The following is a 20,002-nucleotide window of genomic DNA, read 5'->3' on the forward strand; positions in this document are numbered from 1 at the left end:
TTACTTGTACAAGCACAAGCCTTATAGCTTCTGCTTCTGAGCAGATGGGAATTTGTAACAAACTTCATCTGGCAAAGCAGTGTCCCCTCATCTGCCATCACCTCACCCTCACTGCCATGCAGTATCAAGTGCTCCATGCATGCCAGCCCTGCTTCCTAACACGGGCAGCTCCACAGCAAAGGCTTTTGGCTGCAGGTGGCCAGGGAACAGCTCCAATCTGCCTGGCTGTAAGACTCTTTTCAGAGCCCACCACAACTTCCATTGCAGACTAAAATGAAATAACCAGCCTAGACAAAGTTCAGTTAAATAACTGATTCTATATTCAGCAATGACACTCATGGTGTCCAAAACCTGCCCAGTCATGGGATGGGTTCCCAGCCCAAAATTAGCCACTTGCCCATTCCTGTGCAATCTCCTGTACATTTCTAGTAAAACTTCAGCACGCAATTGCTATGTTAAGGCCCAACTTTTCATTTAACCTTAAGCATATCTGATAGAAAAAGATCCAGTGTATCCTTCAGGTGAGAGAAAGACTGTCAACCTTTGCCCAGCTCTCCCAACCCTGACTATCAGTGGCAGCCAAGAGTGACTGCTTTGATCCCAGTTTTACTGCTCCTGTACATGGACAGTTAAACATTGCTCCAATACATCTGCAAACAAATTACTTGGACCATTTCCCTAGGTGAGTCAAACCTTTAGTTCTTCCTTATCCCTTCACATAACTCTCAAGACCTTTCCAACATATTTTTATAGTACAGATTCCAGACTTGGATATAGGAGAGTTTTTTTTGCTGCCCTATAGAAAGACAAGAGTTTCTCACAGTGTTTCCTCAGGGGCCTTCACACATGCCAAAGGTTTGGCACTTTGGCTGGACACTTCAGCACACCCACTGAGGCTGCGTCTGCATCCTGTTCTCCTTGCCCACCAGTGTCCTGAGAATCCTTAGCTGATGCCCACAAGGCATCAATCAGACACAAGCTTTGAAAACCTTTCACAACTCTGTCACCACTTTCTCAGGTACCTTGTTACCTTACTGCAAGTCTGACTCTTCTTTAAACACTATTTGTGACAGCTTGTACTTCCTCATTGCTTGTTTTACCTTTAAGTCCTCTCCAGGGCCTCTTTTGAAGCAGAAAAAAAAAAAAAAAAAGGGGGGGGGGGGAGAATGGATGAAAAAAAAATATTTTTAAATAACCTGATTTTCCTCTAAATTTTGGTAGAGGGTCTCTTGAAGGTTACAGGCTTGCATCCTGAGAAAAGCACAGGCATCACACTGGAAAACAGGGCAGGCAAACTGCTGTAGCAAGGTGGGACTGGCCCCATATGCAGTTCAGCTGTGTCCACACACCCTCCCCGGGGTTTTCCAGAGCAACCCAGAGAAGCTGGAAGAGCTCTCCACATAGATCACTGCCATCAGACCAGAGCAATGAGTTTTGCTTCATCTTAAGGCAGGAATCATTGCAGCCTGCAGCAGACAGCCAATGACACTTTTGAAGGGAAATGCTCCAGTTCCAAGCTGAACTCTGGCTTGCTTGGTGAATTTTTCTGAGACCATCCCTTGCTGTCAGCTGCCCTTCCCTTCTCCAGGGATCCTACTGGCATAGGACAATTCATGTCCAGAGTTTACAGTTACATCCAATTTCATACTATCAATGAGCATTTTCTTCTTTAGCAGAAAATAAGGGTTTTTATTTGACCCATTTTTCTTTTCCTCTGCTTCCCAGCACTCTGGCACACCCCTTCCCAGCAGCCTTTGCACATGGAGGGTTTTATTATTAAAGATTCTTATGAACTCTTTGTCTTTGAACAGGAGATATTTACTTTTGGCTGATATCTGGCATTGAGTAAATTCAGGCAAGATTGGAGAGAGAGATTCTCTTCTGCTGTGGCATGCTGGTATGGCAGGATGCCTTAGGGTGACAGATGTGCCTCCTGTCCTGCCCTTGCACACTGCACTGCCCTTCCCTCCATCATCCCCTGCTCTATCGCTACTCGACTGCAGACGAGACAAAATATAAGAAAGAGATACCAGGGGGAGTTCCTGGCTTGCAGTGGTTCACATGGTGCTTCACACGATGGTGGTAACCACTGATCTGGTTAAACAAAATGTATTTTGATTGTCATCATCCAGAAAACCATTCTTATTTTGAAACAAATCAGATTTTCCCAAGATCACTAATGACAAAGCTCAGATCAGGCTCATACTCTGATGTTACAATGCCAGCCTTTCTACTCATGTATTTAGGATAGAAATAGATATTATTTTTTTCATTGATGCTGCTTTTGTTTTTATGCATACAATGGATGAAACTGCAACTGGCATTATGTTAGGAAAGTGTAATGATGCAAATTATCTCATTGAATATATATTTAGCTATTTTAATTGAAAGAAATAAAACTTCTACTGCCTGCCAGACATCCTCAGCTGTTTTGCAGTTGCCATACATACAGCCAGAACAAAATGGCCAATCAGTGACCCTGAATAATTGCCTACGTTGACTGATAATAAAGGGATCAGGAGTTACACAGCTGGGCAAAGGGCTGCACATGAAAGGAGCAGAGTCACCTCCCAGCACTGAGCAGGCAGGGCTGGGGGAGCAGCAGGGCTGCAGCTGGTACCCTGGGGAAAACAGCAGCTCATCAATGAGCCAAACCAGTAGCAAAACTCTGCTGGTACCCCTGGGGAGAACAGCAGCTCATCAATGAGCCAAACCCATGTCCAGTTTTCTCCTCCTGCTTTGCTAAGGACCATGCTGTCAGCAGGGACTTCCCAGAGGAAAGCTGTTGTACCAGCCTCAAAGAACCCTGTGTTCCTCATCTCAAATACTGCAGATGTTCATGGGAAACCAGACCCTTTTCCAAATACTGCTGCTGCTGCACACCCATGAGGGGCCACTGTAACATGAAGGACCTCTGACATAAGCCAGTATTTAAGAGTGCATTGCTCTTCTATTAATCTAACTGGCATTATCCCCTCTAACTCCATTCCCCTCAAGCAGACCCAAACCACGCTTCTCTTGTCTGACCTGACCAGCACTCTCCCACACAAAGTTATTTTGGAATCATTTTGACAGTGGCAGCCACAGCTCCTTCAACTAATTTACATTCAACTGATACCTAACCATCTGAGCACAACTATTCCCAGCCAAAATCTACTGTTATGGAGAAAAAGGGCAAATAAAGAGAAAATCTGCAAGCAGAAAGGTCAATGGAGAGCAGAGTTAGAAGGTGAATGAAAATGACCACTTGATATTTTACATTTTTCATAGAAATACAGAATAATAGAATGGTTGGGGTTGAAAGGGAACATAAAGACCATCTTTTTCCAACCCGTTCTGCCATGGGCAGGGACACCTTCCACTAGACCAGATTGCCCTAAGCCCATTTAACCTGGCCTTGAAAACTTCAGCAGTGGGGCATCCACAGCTTCTCTGGGCAACTTGTGCCAGTGTGTCACCACCCTCACAGTGAAGAATTTCTCCCTAATACCTCATCTAATGCTCTCCTCTTTTACTTTAAAATTGCCCCCTCTTGTCTTATCACTATCTGCCTGTGTTGACAGTAAGAATTTGGATATACATGGGAAGGGAATAAGACTTCAAGGTATGAGGGGATGGTGAGTATCATGATGGGGAACTGTTGCTGATAATACACCCTGCATCAGAAATAAAGAGCCCTGGATTTTAATGTGATTTTAAAATACAAGATAAAATGCTACGCTTGGCAAATAGCACTCTCATCAGACCTAACAGGCATCAGGAGACTTAATAAAATTATTGTGTCAATAATTTCTCCATGGACAACATCTCTGTTTTGCAGCTATTTTGTCAGTCCTGGTCTCAGATCTGCACATGGGTGCACGAGACTCCTGGCAATGGCAGCCAAACACATTCCTGGAGCTCATTCCACCAATGTTGCACAACATGAGCTCTCCAACAAACTGGCAGAACTATCAGCATGATAAATGACTGGTGTTGAGAAGAAACACGAGACCATTTAATTACTCCACTATTAGAATTTTATAATTTAAAACACCCAAAAGACTTTCTCCCTGTCAAGTTTGGACTTAATTAGGTCACAGAAGAAGATAGTTATATTTAGCAAAACTCTCCACAGAAGACAACAACTCCTGGTCCTCAGCCCGCGAAAAAGAGAACTCGTCACTGATGCTCCTTCTGCTAAGGAGCAGCCAAGGAGTAAAGTCTCCAGCATCCCACTGCAATTTGTGTTATCTTCCAAGATCTCCCACTTTTGTTGGTGACTTAATGTTTTGATTTCTGGGCCCCACATTTTACATTTATATGTTGATACCTGGAGCAAAATACCATCAATGTAGACCTTGGCCAGATTCCCTTCCTGTGGACTAATGATGACTGGAGATGTGCAGTTCAGGTGCTGCTCCCAGTACAGCTGCACACAGAGGCAGCAGTCAGGCAAGGTGCAGAAACGAGCTGCACCCATGAGAATGAGCAGGTACTTAACCAAAACTCAACAGGCTGCTGGGCAAAGTCTGGGTGCCTGACCTGTGGCCACTGTCTGTCCCTGTGCCTGCTTCCTCCACAGCACATTTTTAACTGCAAACATCATTCACCACGCAGCACATTCAGAAGAGGACAGCAAAAATTATGCATTTGTTGTTTGTTCTCATTTATTGTGGGAAATGCCTGTAATTTTAGCTGTCGTCTCCTCTGCACATCTGAGGAATGCTTAAGGCTCAAGCCTGAACACACAAGCAGGCAAGCCTGGTTCCACCAAAGCCCACAGGGCGCTGGAACCTGCCTGTGGTTGAGGCACAATAGGGTTCAGATTCCAACCTCCACCTCACACCGTGCTCTCCTGGGCCACCAGCACTCAGGGCTGGCATACAGAGCTTTTGGGAAACACCACTCACTTCCCTGTCACAGCTATCAATGTCTCTACAATGACTGCATGACAAATAATATTGTGCCATCACCTCCCCATCTTTTTACTGTTCTCTGTCACAGACAAAAAACTGGATCAAAGGCTAGTTACAACACTTGAAATACATGCACAGATCATTGCTGTTAGGAAACATCACTGCTTTCCTGCATTATACAACAAAATCTGTGCTATGGAGGCCAACACAGTTTTTACATTATTTTAGGCTACTACAGGTCTTTTAAATACACAAGAAATTGTATTTCATTTTGTGTTGCATCCAATTCCCTATTGAACTTGCACTCTAATTTCTCACAAACATCAGTAGAATCAGATGTTCCAGAAAAAATGTAGTTTATTGAATATGAAAACTCAGCACTGAAATTGAGGTAAGGAGCAGGTTATGTAAGTTAGGGATATTGAGGCTGAGCCTTTGAAATGCATGAAGTCTACTTTGTTGATCATTTCCCAATTTATAGTCAGCTCAGTGGGAACAAATATGTGCCTACTTTGATATCCTTTTGAAGAAAATTCTTGGCATCTCATTTCTGCTAAGAAATATACCTATTCTCTTTTTAATTTGGTGCTTTTTAGATGAAAACTGGAAGATTAGCTGTATTTTATATTCATGAAGTACTTTCTATGGCCTGATCCATTCAACTCCCAAAGTTTCTTCTGAATTCAAATTACACTATCACATCCCAAGCTGTGACATTAAGCATTTTTCAAGTTGCATGGAACACTGGTGGCCTGAAGAATGAAATGTGAGGAATGGAGGAAAGGACTGGTGATTTTTTTTAATAACTCCCTTTTATGGAAATCTGAACACAATATGGACTGCAAAGAAGTAGCCTTGAGGAAACCACATCTTACAGAAATAAGATTAGAGAAAACCTAGTAAAATATTAATGTAGAACTTCCAAAATATTCCCTCAGTGGATGATGTATGTCAGAAGAATGATCTCTCTATATAACATGATAAAAAGAAAACCAAAAGAATAGTGTGTAACCTTAGGCTAGCACAGCTCAGTGGGAACCAGTCCAGGCTCTCTGACAAGACATTGCCTGCTGAAATGAAGACCCTGGAGCTCTGGCACAAGCCAGCATGACCACGTTTTGCCCCCATTATGTGCAAGTATGACTGTATCTTTCCATTTTGCTCCCGAGACAGGCATTAAAAGTTCCCCAGGAAGGTAATCACTGATAAAATACATGAGCAAGGATTGAAGTGCTGCAAAGCATTGAGGTTTTAATGTGGAATTCAAATTAGATTTAAAGACCTACGTGCAAAATTAAATTCTAGCAGCTCCATTGTATTTCCAGTTAAAAGGAAGAGGAAGAGAAAGAGAGAGGCATTAACATAGTGCAGGGTCATGCACCAGTTATGTCTTATTAAGTATTCCAGCCTCCCTTAAGATAAGCATCACATATGGGTTCTTTTGCAGCTAGCAGTTCCTTGCTTAAAGAGAGAGAGGTCTGGATAACACCCCTTCTGTCTCCCAAGGCCTCCTAGGCTGATTGACAGGAACATGTACTGCAGAGAACAAATGCTGCTCAGAGAAAAAATAAGATTACATCCTCCCAAAGGGGCCAGTGGGGGCATTTCTTTGTCATGTCTTCTGCTCATCATCTCTGGTTGAAGGAAAGACAAACAGGAGGAGTGACATTTTCCTTTCCTAACAAGACACAGTCCACAATGTTTCTCCACGTTGAGAAACTGGGTTTTATGTACAGTGGCTTGCACTGAATTCAAAGTTAGGGAAGCAAGAGAGATTGCTTGAAATAAAGACAGCATTTTGAGAGCCAAGTCCCACCTTTGGAAACCTTGGAACCAGACCCCATGGAAGCCAACTCAGAAACTGCACTCTGGCCCATCTCAGTTATATTTTATGTTGGTTTGGGTTTTTTGGTTTTCAGGGGAGAGATTAGCAATAACCATTTGATTTTTATGTAGCACATTTAGCTATCACTTCCGCCCCCCTGTAAAGGACAACATTTGGCTTGGTTTCTCCTCGGGCAGACCCACCAGGTGTTTTGAGGCTGGATACCCTGCACAGTGGCAATATACTCCACTGGGCTTTTCAGCATGAAGTGTTTTTTTCTAAATCAGCAACTTCTTGTCCACTTGCTCCCCCATTCTTCAGTCTCCCCTCTGCCAAGACAAATACAGGTAACACCTCTGGAGCCTGTACTTTGTGCCATCCCAAATCTCCTCTCCACTGAAATGGTTTCAAGCTGTAATTCCCCAATGTTGTCACACTTAGTGATGCTCAAGGGCTCTCCCATTTCTCAGGCCTCTTCAAAACCTTTGCCCTGCTTCAGCATCTCCCTGCACAACTATGCCAGGCAGGGTCCATCTTCTCAACCCTACCTCTGCTCAGAGGTGGAAGCAGGCAGGCACTTGCAGAGGACAGACATCAGGACAGCTTTCCCAGTTGGTACCTCAGGACCAAAGTGTTTCCCTTCCCAGAGACTTCTACTGCAAATGACAGACAGCAGATCAACACATCAGCTAGTTAAATCCTTCATACTTCCCCCAGTCACTCCTTCCTAGAGCCAGGAATTCACAACTCAACTTCCTCTTTTCAGAATGCAAGGTTATGGTAGGGAAACAAAATTGTATTAATAAACATTGATTTGATCAGGCTCCTGATCTGGGGGAAAAAAAACCCAAACATCTAGCTAAGAAGCAGAAAAGTCATGCCAACAACTGTATTTTCAATGAAAGAAGACAAACAGCAGTCCTTATATAAAAGGGCTAAGGTAGGTTGGAAAAGTCAAGTTCATCGATATAATGTTTTATAAGGTAACCATGGTTATTTTTTATGCATTTCTTTGCAGCATGAATGCAGATTATGAAAAGTATTCATGGGCCAACTGAAATAAACATAAATGAAAAAGATACCTTGATGGTAATTTAAGCCTTAAACTGCAAAAATTAATCAGCCCACACAGACAACAAAAAGCGTTCAGCTGATGCTGCACCACAAAAACACCTTGCTAATTAGATGAGGGTAAAAAGGTTTTTATCATTTCACAAAGGATGAACATCTTGAAAATCACCCTGATGCATCTGCAGGGATCCATGATGCTGAAGTAGGAGTTGTCCACATGGCCTCTGGATAGAGTACAACTGCTTCTAATTTAGTGTGTACAAGCTGGTGGAAAGGCAGAGGAAGGGGGTCCCAGCAAGCTGCAGCCCAGGGAGGTGTCACTCATGGGCTGTATGCATGATTCTGCTCCACTGCTGCTTCTTGAGAAAGTTTGGCATGATCTTCCATGAGACTAACAAGTTCTCTTGGTGGCTCTTACCTTGCTGGCAGGTGGTGTCAACCCTTACAGCGAGGCAGGGGAGCAGATTGGAAGTGGGGGACAGGAAATGGTGTGGGTGACCAGTTGTGACAAATCACAGAATCTGAAAAGAAGGCTTCAGTTCAGAGGAGTTCTCATGGACTCCTGCAACAAATAATGAATTAAACCCTTCTCCAGAACCCCTAGGAAGAGGGGCTCCCAGCAGCCAAGATGTTTTGCATGGTAGCAGAGAACTGAAATAAGAGGCTGCTCCTCCACTCCGGAACCTGTCTGGATGCTGAAACCATTTTCTGTCCCCTTAATAACACACCGTGACAAGCCACTGCTTGTTTTGGTGGAACAAGTGACACTTGTCTAAGCTGTGGAGAGGCAGCCACACCCCTAAACGCAGAGGGAAGGCTGGCAGGAGGTAGGGTGGGAAGGATTCATTGCAGATGAGTTCTTCAAGCTAATAAACATCTCTGGTTAGTGTTAGAAGGAAACAACTGAATTCTCTGCAAGTCTTCACTATTGTTGCATGACATTATAATTTCTCTGCTAGATATATGCTCTTTGGATGCACACTTTGGCCTGGTTTCTGTAAAGAGACTGAAAACCAGAAGAAGGCCATAGAACGGCCAGAACTGGAAGTTCCTAGTACACGAAAACACATCCCCAACTGGCAGCTAACAGGGTTAAAACACCCTCTGATTAAATGAAAGCATCTTTAATTAGTTTAATTGACCATGCCTCAGCCAAGACCATCTGCTCAGCAGCATTCGCCTGCTCTTTGCAGGAGCGATTGATCAGCCATAGCTGGAGAATACAGCATTAGGCTACATCAGATTTATTTTGTTTAATGGAAGAGCTAATTTGCTTTAAATTTAATTACAGGGGCCAAGATTGCTCTCTAAGTCCATAACAGCACATAACATAAGCTGATCCTACAGATAATGGGTGCACGAGTAGGTCCACACGTCTGTGCAAATCAGACACTGGATGATGACAGCTGGGGTCCCACCCTGGCAGTGATCTCTGCATTGTCCTCCCCAAAAGGCAGCAGCACTGTGGCACACTGCTGGGCTGGCAGGGCCACCCCACTGGCTGCCCTGTCATGTCCCTCCAACTGGCTGAGGTCTCACTGGATGCTGGAGCTAACAGATGTCCCATCTCAACCACCTCTCCTGCTCCAAATTACAGATATCAAAGATGCATCACACATAGGGTCACTGTTCCTGCACCGCCTGGCCACAACAGGGACAATCATGGCACCTCTGTGGCTCCTGGGTACCCTCCATCAGCAAACCCCTCCCAAAGGATGTACCTGGCAACCGAGGGTCCAGCAGAACCAGACAGCACGCTCGCCCCTGCCCTGACATTGCACTGTCCCTCTCAGTTTCTCTGCCCCCATGCCAAAATCATTCTTCAAAACACTGCACGCTGAGCTGATGGAGAAGGGCAGTTGTCCCTCCTCCCAAGGACCACGTGTGCATCATCTACGCTGCGTTGTTACGACAGGGAAGATTTCATTCACTTGCCAGCACTTTCTCCTTTTTCAATTCCCCACTGGGCACTAAATCACAGCAGGCTCTGGGAGGTGCTCAGGCCCTGACAGGAAGCTGCAGCTGCTGCAGGAGTAATTACAACCCTGCAGAAGCCTCCAGGCTGCCATTTCTGTTTCCATGGAAATAAATACAGAATTACTGAAAACAGACCATGATGCTTTATGGGTTTTGAGGCTTTTTATCATCTCTAAACCACTTTAACCCATTTTTATTAGTCATGGCTTTGTTTTAAGTGGGAGGGAGAAGGCAGGGTGGAGAGGATCCTCACAGAGTGAAAACAGGTGGAGCAATCAAAAGGAGTTTTAAATAGTGAAAGAGGGGGGAAAAGCCACAGGGTAAGGTTGATGCCCTGGGGATTTTCAAGGGGGAGAGCAGTGCTGGCCAAAGCTGCTGGTTGTCCATGGCACATGTACCCAGCCTTGGAGAGAGGAGCCCATGGAGGCTCATTGGTTCTTGCCTGCAGCTCCACAGCAGTCCCACCTCACCACCCCCATCCCCAGGACAGGATGTTTGTAGGGGGCTCTGGGGTCCAAGCAAACCTCCCGCACTTTCAGAGGGGTCATTACAGCCAGAGCTAGTGCTTAAATGCTCAGAACTGCAGATACATATTTCACAGACACCGAGCTTCAAGCTGAAGCTAGAATAAAAAGGATTTGCTTTGTGTTCCTTAAATGGGGAGCAGACGGGAGGGATCTGATCCTAAACCCCCGAGGCCCTGAACTGAAGGTAACACGTCCACGCTGTGCACAACAAACCTGGACTCAATGCTCATTGCAAAGCATGGCTGGGAATTCTTCATCACAATACACTAAATGAAATACTTGGTCTGGAGAGGATACACAAAAATCAACCATTTATTCTTAGGTGACCTTAGCCTTCATCTCACTGTCTGAGCTGCCACAGTGCCTCACATGAGTTTCTGCCCCGACTTGGGCTGCAGTTTCCAATTACCACTACAGCTCCTCTGCAAACAGAATGGATTTAGGAGATACTTTTCAGAAGATGTCTCCAACTTTCAGCTAGGTCAGCAAAGTCAGCTCATGCCACGTGTTTGGCACACACTGGGTACACGATGGCTGTGTGACCGCATGCCAGGCATACGATTGACACACGTTGGGCGTGTGACGGGCACAGGAGGGGCTCAACACACCAGAGCAAGTGAAGAAACGAAGTTGGGTAGAACTACACGAACTGCAGAGATGAGAGAGGGGCAGAAGGCAAGGCACCACCTCAGGAAATAATTTCTAATACTGACTTGAGCTAAAATCAAAGACTTGAGTTACTTTTTTCTGGCATGGGAACTTTCTGCTATGTGAGAAATGTCAGCCTTTGGACATAGTGTCCTAATTCAGCTGCGAAAAGAAATGTCAAAACAGTGAATTCTAGTTTTAAGCCAGCTCTGTTTGAGAAAATTTGGGTTGAAATGTTTCCTAGTTAGACTCACAGGGCCCCCAAAACTTATGAAATAATTCCAATTGCACTGGTAAGATGTCTTTATGCCTTTACATGAAATAGCCACCAGACAGCAACGACACCTGGTGTGTGTTGTAGCCCACCCCCACATGCACACTTCTCTGATGTTTTGCCTTCTACATGGATGGACAGAAATAGATGCTGAAAAACCACAACCATGTATTAGCATCACTCAGCAGGTTGGTCATGCCTATATTTAGTTATTTGCTTTCAAATCTTACATCTAAGGGAATTATGCTTAGGACAGGTTATTCTGCCACAGTATATGGGACACTTCAGGCCTGAGAAAGAGGAGAAAGTCTGACTGTCAATCCTGAGAGTTCAGGCACTTCTGCAGGGAGAGCCCACTCTTCCTCTGAAGCAGGAGGATGGCTTGCACAGCTCATCACAGACACGATCTGAACATCTGCTCCTGCTGCAGGATTAACTGAACAGCACTGTACCAGCTCTGGCTCTTCTCACTGTAGCTAAAAATGACTTTCAAACACAGCTTGAGACAGAAAAGTAAATCACTGCCCTACGGCTGGGAAAGAACAAGACAGGGAGAACACCACAGCCTGATTTCAGAGATGCTCTGAGTTCACCCATCATGAAGGTCAGCAGGAAATAGAGTACCCTAGGAAATGCCAACTGCAGCAAGAACCCAAGTTGGAATTGCCCAACACGTACAGAAAACAGCTTCTCTAGAACTCTTCCACAGCCACAGGTTAATTACAAAGCAGAAGAGCTAAATTTAAGTCTTGCCAACAGGTTCAGGACCAGAAAGGCCAGACTGAAACACATTTCTCCCTTCAGCGCACCTCTCACACAGCAGAGGAGCTCCTGGAGCCAGAGATGCTCAATTCTCATGCTGAATCCAGTGGAGCAGAAACACCAAGCCACGTGGCATGTGTTATGCAAAAAGCGCAAGACTCGTGTATTATTTAAAATGTTCGAGTCAGAGTTTGTGCTTAACAACACTGTAATCTTCACAACTATGCTGCTACAACACCACTTCCCATCTTTGTTTCCTAAAAGCCTTTCCAACTGCATTAATACCTTGTTATCAATAACTGCTATCTCAGATCCTGCTAAATCACTGCTATCACATTAAGAATACACTTACCTCATGCCCCCTGGGGCTACTGTATTAAAAAAATCTCTTCAGAAATCACCTCCTTCTGCACAAACAAAATATTATCTCAGAAGTGAATGGAGATGCAGTCCCAGTGATGCAATCATTATGCAATTAGTGTGATGTAACAGGAGGCTGCATAGAGAAAAGCATCTCCTTTCAGACCACAGAAGTACCAGCAGTGTCTGGGGCTCTCAGCACCAAACAGAAGACAACTAGGAGGACAATCAGGCAAAGCCTTGCTACACCTTACCTCCTTGCACAGTCTCTGGGCAATTTCACCCTGCACACCAAGGCAAGGGAGAGCACAGACCAGCCAGCCCCTCCACAGAAGACAATGGGCTTTGCTTTTCTAATCACAAGGGACTGACTGATAAACTGCATGAACAGCACAGTGCTGCCACTCTGGAGAGAGTGATGGCATTCAGACAGCCTGCAAGGGAAGAGGCTGCTTTTCCCAATTCCTCCCAAGCATGGCAGACGAGCACAGGTCAAAAAAAGTGTAGCATATACCATACCAAATTACCACTGAGAAGCTCATAACTACCCCCAGCAAACTGGCTGCAAGCAATCGATGAGTCCCTGCAGAAAGAGTAGTGGTCAACAGCAATTTCTGTGCTTCATGGCAAGAGAGAAGTACAAATGTCTGCTGCTGGCCAGAGAGCTCCAAAGACCCCGCTGGTATAGACTGGATGACATGACCACAGGTACCATCAAAAAAGGGTACCCAGAGCAAAGTCTGTGGTTCCCCTGTGTGCCCACTGCTGCCTTCCCACTGAAGAGGGAGAGGGAGCAGCTGTGACCTGTTCCCCAAGGGCCAGGGTCCCACCCCATAACATCAGGGCACTTTAACCACTCCCACTTCATCCCAGGAAAACACCCAGCTGCTCAGTGACTCCTGACTTTGCAGCTTTCTGAGGCTGCACTGCACAAAGGGCTTTCCTTTCTGCATAGCTTATCCTGACTATCCAGGTATTAAAAACAGAGTAACTTCCATGCTAATTCTAGCTTTCATCAGAAAATATGTCTTCCTGCAAAAGCTTAAATTACAGGTTTACTGTCTCCAAATATTAGAAAAGACGCAGAATTAAATCCTCCAGGATAAAAACCAGGTCTCATGCAGGAAAAAGATTGCTTGATGCAACAGGGCAATTTGCAGGGAGCAGCCTCTGGGTTCATAGTGTCAGCCAGAAAGATTCTAACGAGCAGAGATCACAAAGCAGGGCAGCTGCGATCAAACACTCTTTTCTGCCTCAGTGGGAAGCACAAACCAGGAGGGAAGAATCACACACATGCTCACGCAAAGCCACCCTGGTCCTTAGCAAAGCACAGGTCAGACAGACACAAGGCAGGAGCTGGTTTAAGTTAAAAAATAAACCAAAACATGGCAGAACTGACACAGTTCTGACACATCACTGAAAACATTATGGTTTTGATTTTAAAGAATTCTTCCAACAGAGGATGGAGGCACAAAATCTGTGTAAACACAATTTATGAGGGCCACTGCAGTTTTTGCTCAGAAGACATATTACTCAGGGACATTTATTATCCTCTCCCCACTCTGTCACTAAGGTTTGAGATGAAGAAGAACAAATGCAAGATAACAAAGGCTCTTTACAGGAGTAAAAACAGATCAAACATAATTCACTGTGTCTTAAAAAGAATTGGAAATGTCTAGACAGAAGACAGACAGAATTGGTCTCAAATGTATTCATTTCAATAAGAAGCTGAAGCCTTGAATTACAGGGAAAAGACTCTGCTCCTCCTCCAGAGACTTTCCACACCTTACTCCCTCCGTGACTCTGGCATCCTTTATCCCACCTGCGATATTTATATCCAATAGCAGGGGGCGGTAATCTGGGTCACCAGCAGTGTGGATAGCCACTGACAGCCCTCAGCAAGAGCTGCTGGAATCACAAGCAGCACTGCAGAGTCCTGGCTATGCAACTCTGGAGAACTGACCCTTCTAGGGTAGAAAGAGAGGAATGGGAAAGGTTTTCAAGTGCAAGCAGAGCTACCCTGAGGTCACGGGGCTTTGGGATGCTTTTTCCTTCCACCACAGGGATCAAAGAGCTCCCTCTGCTTAAGGAGAACCTGTATACCCTCACTGGGCAAGTCTGCATAAGCCACCTACCCTAGGGACTCCCAGAATACAACTACTGATATCACAGGCTGTAAGAACCTCTGTCATTTAGACTAGTGATGTGACACAGGAAGGGCAAACAAACCACAGGCAAACAGCCCACTTAACCACCTCAAAGACCTGCTCACCCAGATACAGAGCTGAGGAATAAAGTTATCCCATCTCAGCAATCCTATGGCATTGAGCAAGAAAATGAGCAAGAGAAGGAGGCCCACTTAGATAGCCAGAACAAAACTGGCAGTGCAGAAGTCCCGCCATAAACCAACCCCCACTTTCTTAGTAGAAGTTCTCTCCAAAAGAGTCTGGTCAGGCACAAAGTTTCCAGTTCATAACAGCAGTATTTCCCATTGGCTAGCCTTCCCCAGAAAACCCTCTTCCATTCCCACCTTACCTGACATGCATTGTACAGTAGCTGATGCTCAAATTTCTTGATCCCCAGAATGTTCTGGAACATCTCATAGAGCTGCTCCTTGCTGAGAATGAGCTCTGAGGCAGCACTCGCTGTCATCCTGGCTTGTTGCTTCCGGGGATCCTCCTCCCCACGGTAAATAGCATCAAACTTTGCCATCCAAGAGCTCAGGACTGTCTCCTTGCTGAGGCCATCAATTTCTGGCAGGCTGCGCACTCTCTTCTCAATGTGCTTCTTGAAGACCTCCCGGGAGTCGTTTGCTGAGCACCCTCCACTCTGCACCATCCTGGCAACGCGGTCGCTCTTCAGGAATACCTGCAAAAAAAAGGGCGATTTCAAATGGTGCCAGTTAAAAAAAAAAATCCCCCTTAAGTACCACAAAAGGTGGTTTCACTGCTGGGAAGCTGCTTAATGACTGCCAGGACATTCTCCAGCTCCTCACTCAACTGCTACATGTTGTCAGAGGTTTCAGCTGTACTTTGGGAAGTGCAATGAAATCAGGTAAAGCTCTGCTTTGCCTCCACTACAGTGAAATATTTTGATGCAATTAGGACTTGTTGTGATGTTATGGTCACACCTCATCAGATACATAAATGCCCTTTGGGAAAGCAGGATTTTATTTTGTTCCATCTGATATTTTAATAAGGAAGTTTTTTCACAACTATATTCACTTAACCAAGTTCTGCCCTGTTAGAGGGAGCAGAGTCATCTTACTGAAGCCAACATCATTGCACTGGATTCATTCTGGTAGCCAGGCCCCTGGGAAACCTCTGCAGGAACCAGGTTTACACCCTAATTCTACTATACCAGAGTGCAAGACGGTTCAGCATGGCTTGAACTTTTGCAGACATGCGGCACATTGATAGCAGGAGAAAGGGAGGGAGAAGACATTTCATAAAGATGTTCTTCCCACTGCAAGAGCAGCAAAAGGGTCAAAACATGATAGACTCCCACAGACCACAGATGTCCTGAGAGCAACACAGAGCTGAAGGGTTAGAGAGTCAGAGGGATATTGTGTTGGCTCTCCTCTCCCAAGCCCTGAACACAGAAGAGCAAACAATATCCAGTAAGAAAACTGCTGTTTTATTAATAATGCTGAGAACTGATGAATACAGCAGCTTGGGAAGAAGCTGTGCCCTCACAGGGGTGTATCTGCCAGCTCTCAATAATTAAAGAGCTTGAGGATGACCTAAGGACGTGATAGATTTTTTATATACCATTCAGCAACATGGTACTCCATGTTCCCAGATGCTTGATGGCACAGGCATCTGTTGGCAGTAGTAGTGGGTTTTGTCCAAGGACCAGACCAAAAATGATGCTGAGGAAGAGCAGGGCTTCTTCCTTCCAATATCACCATGGGAGCACCCACTCCCTGCAGACAAGACAGGCAGAATGCCACCAGCAACCTCTTCAGTCCGTGCTGAAACAACAGCAGCATCTGCTTCATTTCCTCATGGAGATGAAATATGAGTGGTTATGCCCCAGGTGTGTGCAGGTGCTTTCAAGTAATGGGTGAGAGCTATCAAGAGCCAAGCTCCTGATGCAGCCAAGGAAATTATGAGCACACTGACTGCAGGAAATGGTGGGAGGTCACAGTGACCAACCCCACTGCAACATCCTGGGCTCCCATGTCCCCTCATCCATGCCAGATGCCCAGGCCTGAGCCTGTGTGATAGAGCTAATGACTTCCTATACCTACCAGGGCTGTTGTTATCCATGGTCCTCACCTCCAGCATCCTGAGCAGTGGGATCTGGCTCCCCAGTTCCCTCAGCCCTGATTCTTCCTGCCTGGGTGTGGACCAGCAGCCAGTAGAGGAAAGGAAGGCTGCAGCTGGCAGGGAGGTGGCAGGCACAGGGGAGCATCAGTCGGAAACAAAGCAGCAGAAATCATGAAATAGGAAGATTTTAAAAAAGAAAAAAAGGCGTTCTGTCCTGTTTTCTTTAGAAAACACCAGGTGAATTGCCTGGCTGTAGGACTGCTTAGTAGGGTTGCCAGGAGCCAAGAACTGCCTAGAACAAAATCCTAGCACGGGTGCACACACTGAATCTTGCAGAAGGGAACAGACCTCCAGGAGCTGGGTCAGGCATCTCCACACCCACAGATGAGCCCACCATGCCACTGTGTCCCTGTCTGCCCACAGCAGAGTGGAAATGGGTCTAATGAAGCACTTCTATCATATGCACTGAAGTGACTGCTGCAAAATGTGCTGGTGACAGACAAAGCTTTACTCATTAGAAGTCAAAGGACCTGAGAAGAGCTCCCCTGCTGTGTGTTGGAGTATGCTGGGCCTGTCTGCACACACGGGTCTGCAGCATTCCTGCAGGCACAGCGCTGCTTTGCAGAGCAGCAGCAGATCACTCAATTTTTTAATTTGATAGCAGCCTGTGAACTAGCCTAAGACTGACAACCACATGCTTACCCTGACAGCCAGAATTAACAGCAAAATGTGGCCATGCAAACACATTCAGGGCAACAGCAAATGCATTTCTGACCTACAGGGTCACCCTTATCTTTTTTTCTCTGCAAAAAACCAATAATTCCCAGGTAATGAACTTATCCTGCACCATTAATAAGTGGACCTTTTAGAAACATCAGCCATGTCCTACACAGAGATTACCAGTTTCAGCTGTGTGTTTTCCAAGCCATCTTGCAGATTTATAAATCAGGAAATGCTGATTTCTAGATAGCACCCAGCAGAAGGACAGTTAATTGAATAAAACTGACATTTGCAGGAGCTGAGATAAACTGTGATTTACACAATGGATCAACCAAGGGGGGCACATCTCTGCAGAGAAGGAAGGGAGAACACTCTCAGCAGGGAACACTGCTCAGGCACTGAGGGGCAGAGGCTTTCTGTGGCAAGGCTTTGCCTTGTGCCACTGCAGCTGGTGTTGAGGAAGAGCCACAGAGGCAAGCTTCAGCTGCACAGAAGCTGAAAGCACATGGCCATCGACTAAAGGAGACCAACAGCTAAAAAGAAGAAAAAGAAAGTTGTGCTAAAGGACACAGAGTGATGCATCACACTTTATGTGGCCTGTTTTAAGCAGGACAGAGCCAGTGGAGGGTTCACTTGAGAACATGGGCTTGTGTATATCTAGTGCTAATCTACTGCTCTTTTTCAGTTTGATAACTTGGGGCATTTATACAGCACAGGACTTCTGGAGCTGACAACACTCAGACAGAATGAAACAGGGATGTTTTGCCTGGTTTTAAGCAGATTCCTTTTCCTGCCCAATAATCCTATCTGAACAGGTTATGCTGCTCTTGTATCCTAAAACATGGCTCACTCCATCTTGAAAACTTTCTTTGAGAGCACATGTTCAGTGAAGCTGTGATGATTCCTTGGAAGTTTATTTTCTGATAAAAGATGTAAACGACTCTCTGCTTCCTTCCTGTACAGAGAATGACGTAGCAGGAACTACTAGGCTGGTTTAACAGTTAATCCAGAGATAATTTGTGCTTTCCTTACACAGAAGCAGCTGTTGTCATATCCTACAGAGTTAAAATTCTCTTCAGTTTTACTATCTGATTTTGGTCCCCTCTTAGATTGCACTTCCAGAGAAATATTTTATGTAGGCAATTCAAAATCTTCACCTTCTATGATAGAATAGCTCTAGGGAGAAAGAAGTGCTTTGCAGAAAGGCTACCAAAAAAATAAACACTTCTTATAGAAATTACAAGCACTGATTTCCTTCAAAATCAGAAATTATTTTCTTCTAAGCAGAGATATGAAAGGCAGCATTATGGGCTGCATACAAAGAGGTGCAAAAAGACAGATATGCATAATTATTCTTTTGCACGATTATGAACAATGTTTCATGTTCTCTGGTATCATTTAGTTTTGTAGATGCACATCCTCCTCACTCCCCCTTTGCTTTGCAGCACTTGTCAGGCCAAAGGCAAAAGACAAGACTCTTGCTGAAAATCCCAAAGTCATTTGGACACACTGCAAAAGCTTCTGCAAGAACTGAATGTGCTGCTCAGATTTCTCTTGGTATTTTTCACAGGGAGCACATGAGATTGATTTTACTGTTTTTGCCCTCGTCCCTGTTTTAGAATACACTGTTCAAAAATATCATGAAATTATTTTTCAGCTCAAAGGAAGGGCAGTCTTCCCCATAATCAAGCTATAAGGAAATACCACAGCATAGGGGTTGCTATGGTTGTTCCATGGTTTACATTCAAACCTTGAATCTCCAAAACATTGTGATGTACCAGACATCAGACAGAAGCCACTTTGCATTTGCCTTTGCTTCATACTGTGTGATAATGGACAAACCATTAACTCAGAATTCAACCCCATCTGTGAATAGGGATGAGGACACAGATTCGTAAGAGCATTGCATTGTTTCTCCTTACCTCATAGTAGCTCTGGACAGCATTTATAAATGCTTCATCTGCCACAATCTGGGTTTCTCCATTGAGAAAGGCCTGGAAACGATCTTTGATTGTCTGGAGCTGCTGCTTACTTATCTGTAAAGCAAGCCAAAAGAAGAAAATTTGTCAAAAAAGGTTTATGTACGAGGGGAAAACCCCAGTAATTGATCTGCAATATCTTATTGGGGTGCTTATAACGTGCATTTTTGCTCTTCTTTGGGGCCAGCAGCAATAGTTGAGGAACCAGCTGCACATGGGTACACGCACACACGCACGCTGAAGCCTGGCGAGTTCATTTAGGCATCACAAACACCTGAAGTCACCCTGAACATCATTTCTACACAACTCTGCCACCACAAAATGCACACAATACTTTTACTGCTTCAAGTATACTCAATTCAAAAGCAAGCTGCTGTGTGAGCACTTGGAAGAATCTGTTTTGGTTCAACCCCTTCCCACTCAGCCTCTCTTCCCCTTTAGAAGCTGAAGTTTCATACCAAATGGAAAGCCTTGCAAGCTAGCTGTTGGTTTTTGTTTGGGTACATCAGTCAGAATCAGTGGTGAAATAATTTATTGTTGAAATCCTGTGAGAGCAAACCTGTTCTCCTTTTCCTAGCAAGGACTTTCTCTGCTGTCTTTTTGCTGCTTAACACTTCATGTCCAGCATACAGCCGGTATAACTTACAAGACAATTCTAATTCTGATACAGTGACATCAATAGAAAGTTTA

The 20,002-nt window shown here is 44.9% G+C and overlaps 1 protein-coding gene across 24 annotated transcripts in view; it reads right to left on the minus strand.

The window, feature by feature from the left end:
* The window catches only part of CADPS (calcium dependent secretion activator), a 207,016-nt gene that overhangs the window by 147,264 nt on the left and 39,750 nt on the right, over positions 1-20,002 (minus strand). For all 24 annotated transcript variants that reach the window (XM_068202133.1, XM_068202137.1, XM_068202141.1 and 21 more), the window contains exons 2-3: positions 19,256-19,369; positions 14,878-15,210 (exon numbers count right to left, since the gene is read on the minus strand). In XM_068202133.1, the coding sequence (XP_068058234.1) occupies positions 14,878-15,210; positions 19,256-19,369 (447 nt within the window). The remainder of the gene's footprint in view (positions 1-14,877; positions 15,211-19,255; positions 19,370-20,002) is intronic.

This window comes from Anomalospiza imberbis, chromosome 11 (genome assembly GCF_031753505.1).
Source record: "Anomalospiza imberbis isolate Cuckoo-Finch-1a 21T00152 chromosome 11, ASM3175350v1, whole genome shotgun sequence".
In the NCBI taxonomy this organism is placed as follows: domain Eukaryota; kingdom Metazoa; phylum Chordata; class Aves; order Passeriformes; family Viduidae; genus Anomalospiza; species Anomalospiza imberbis.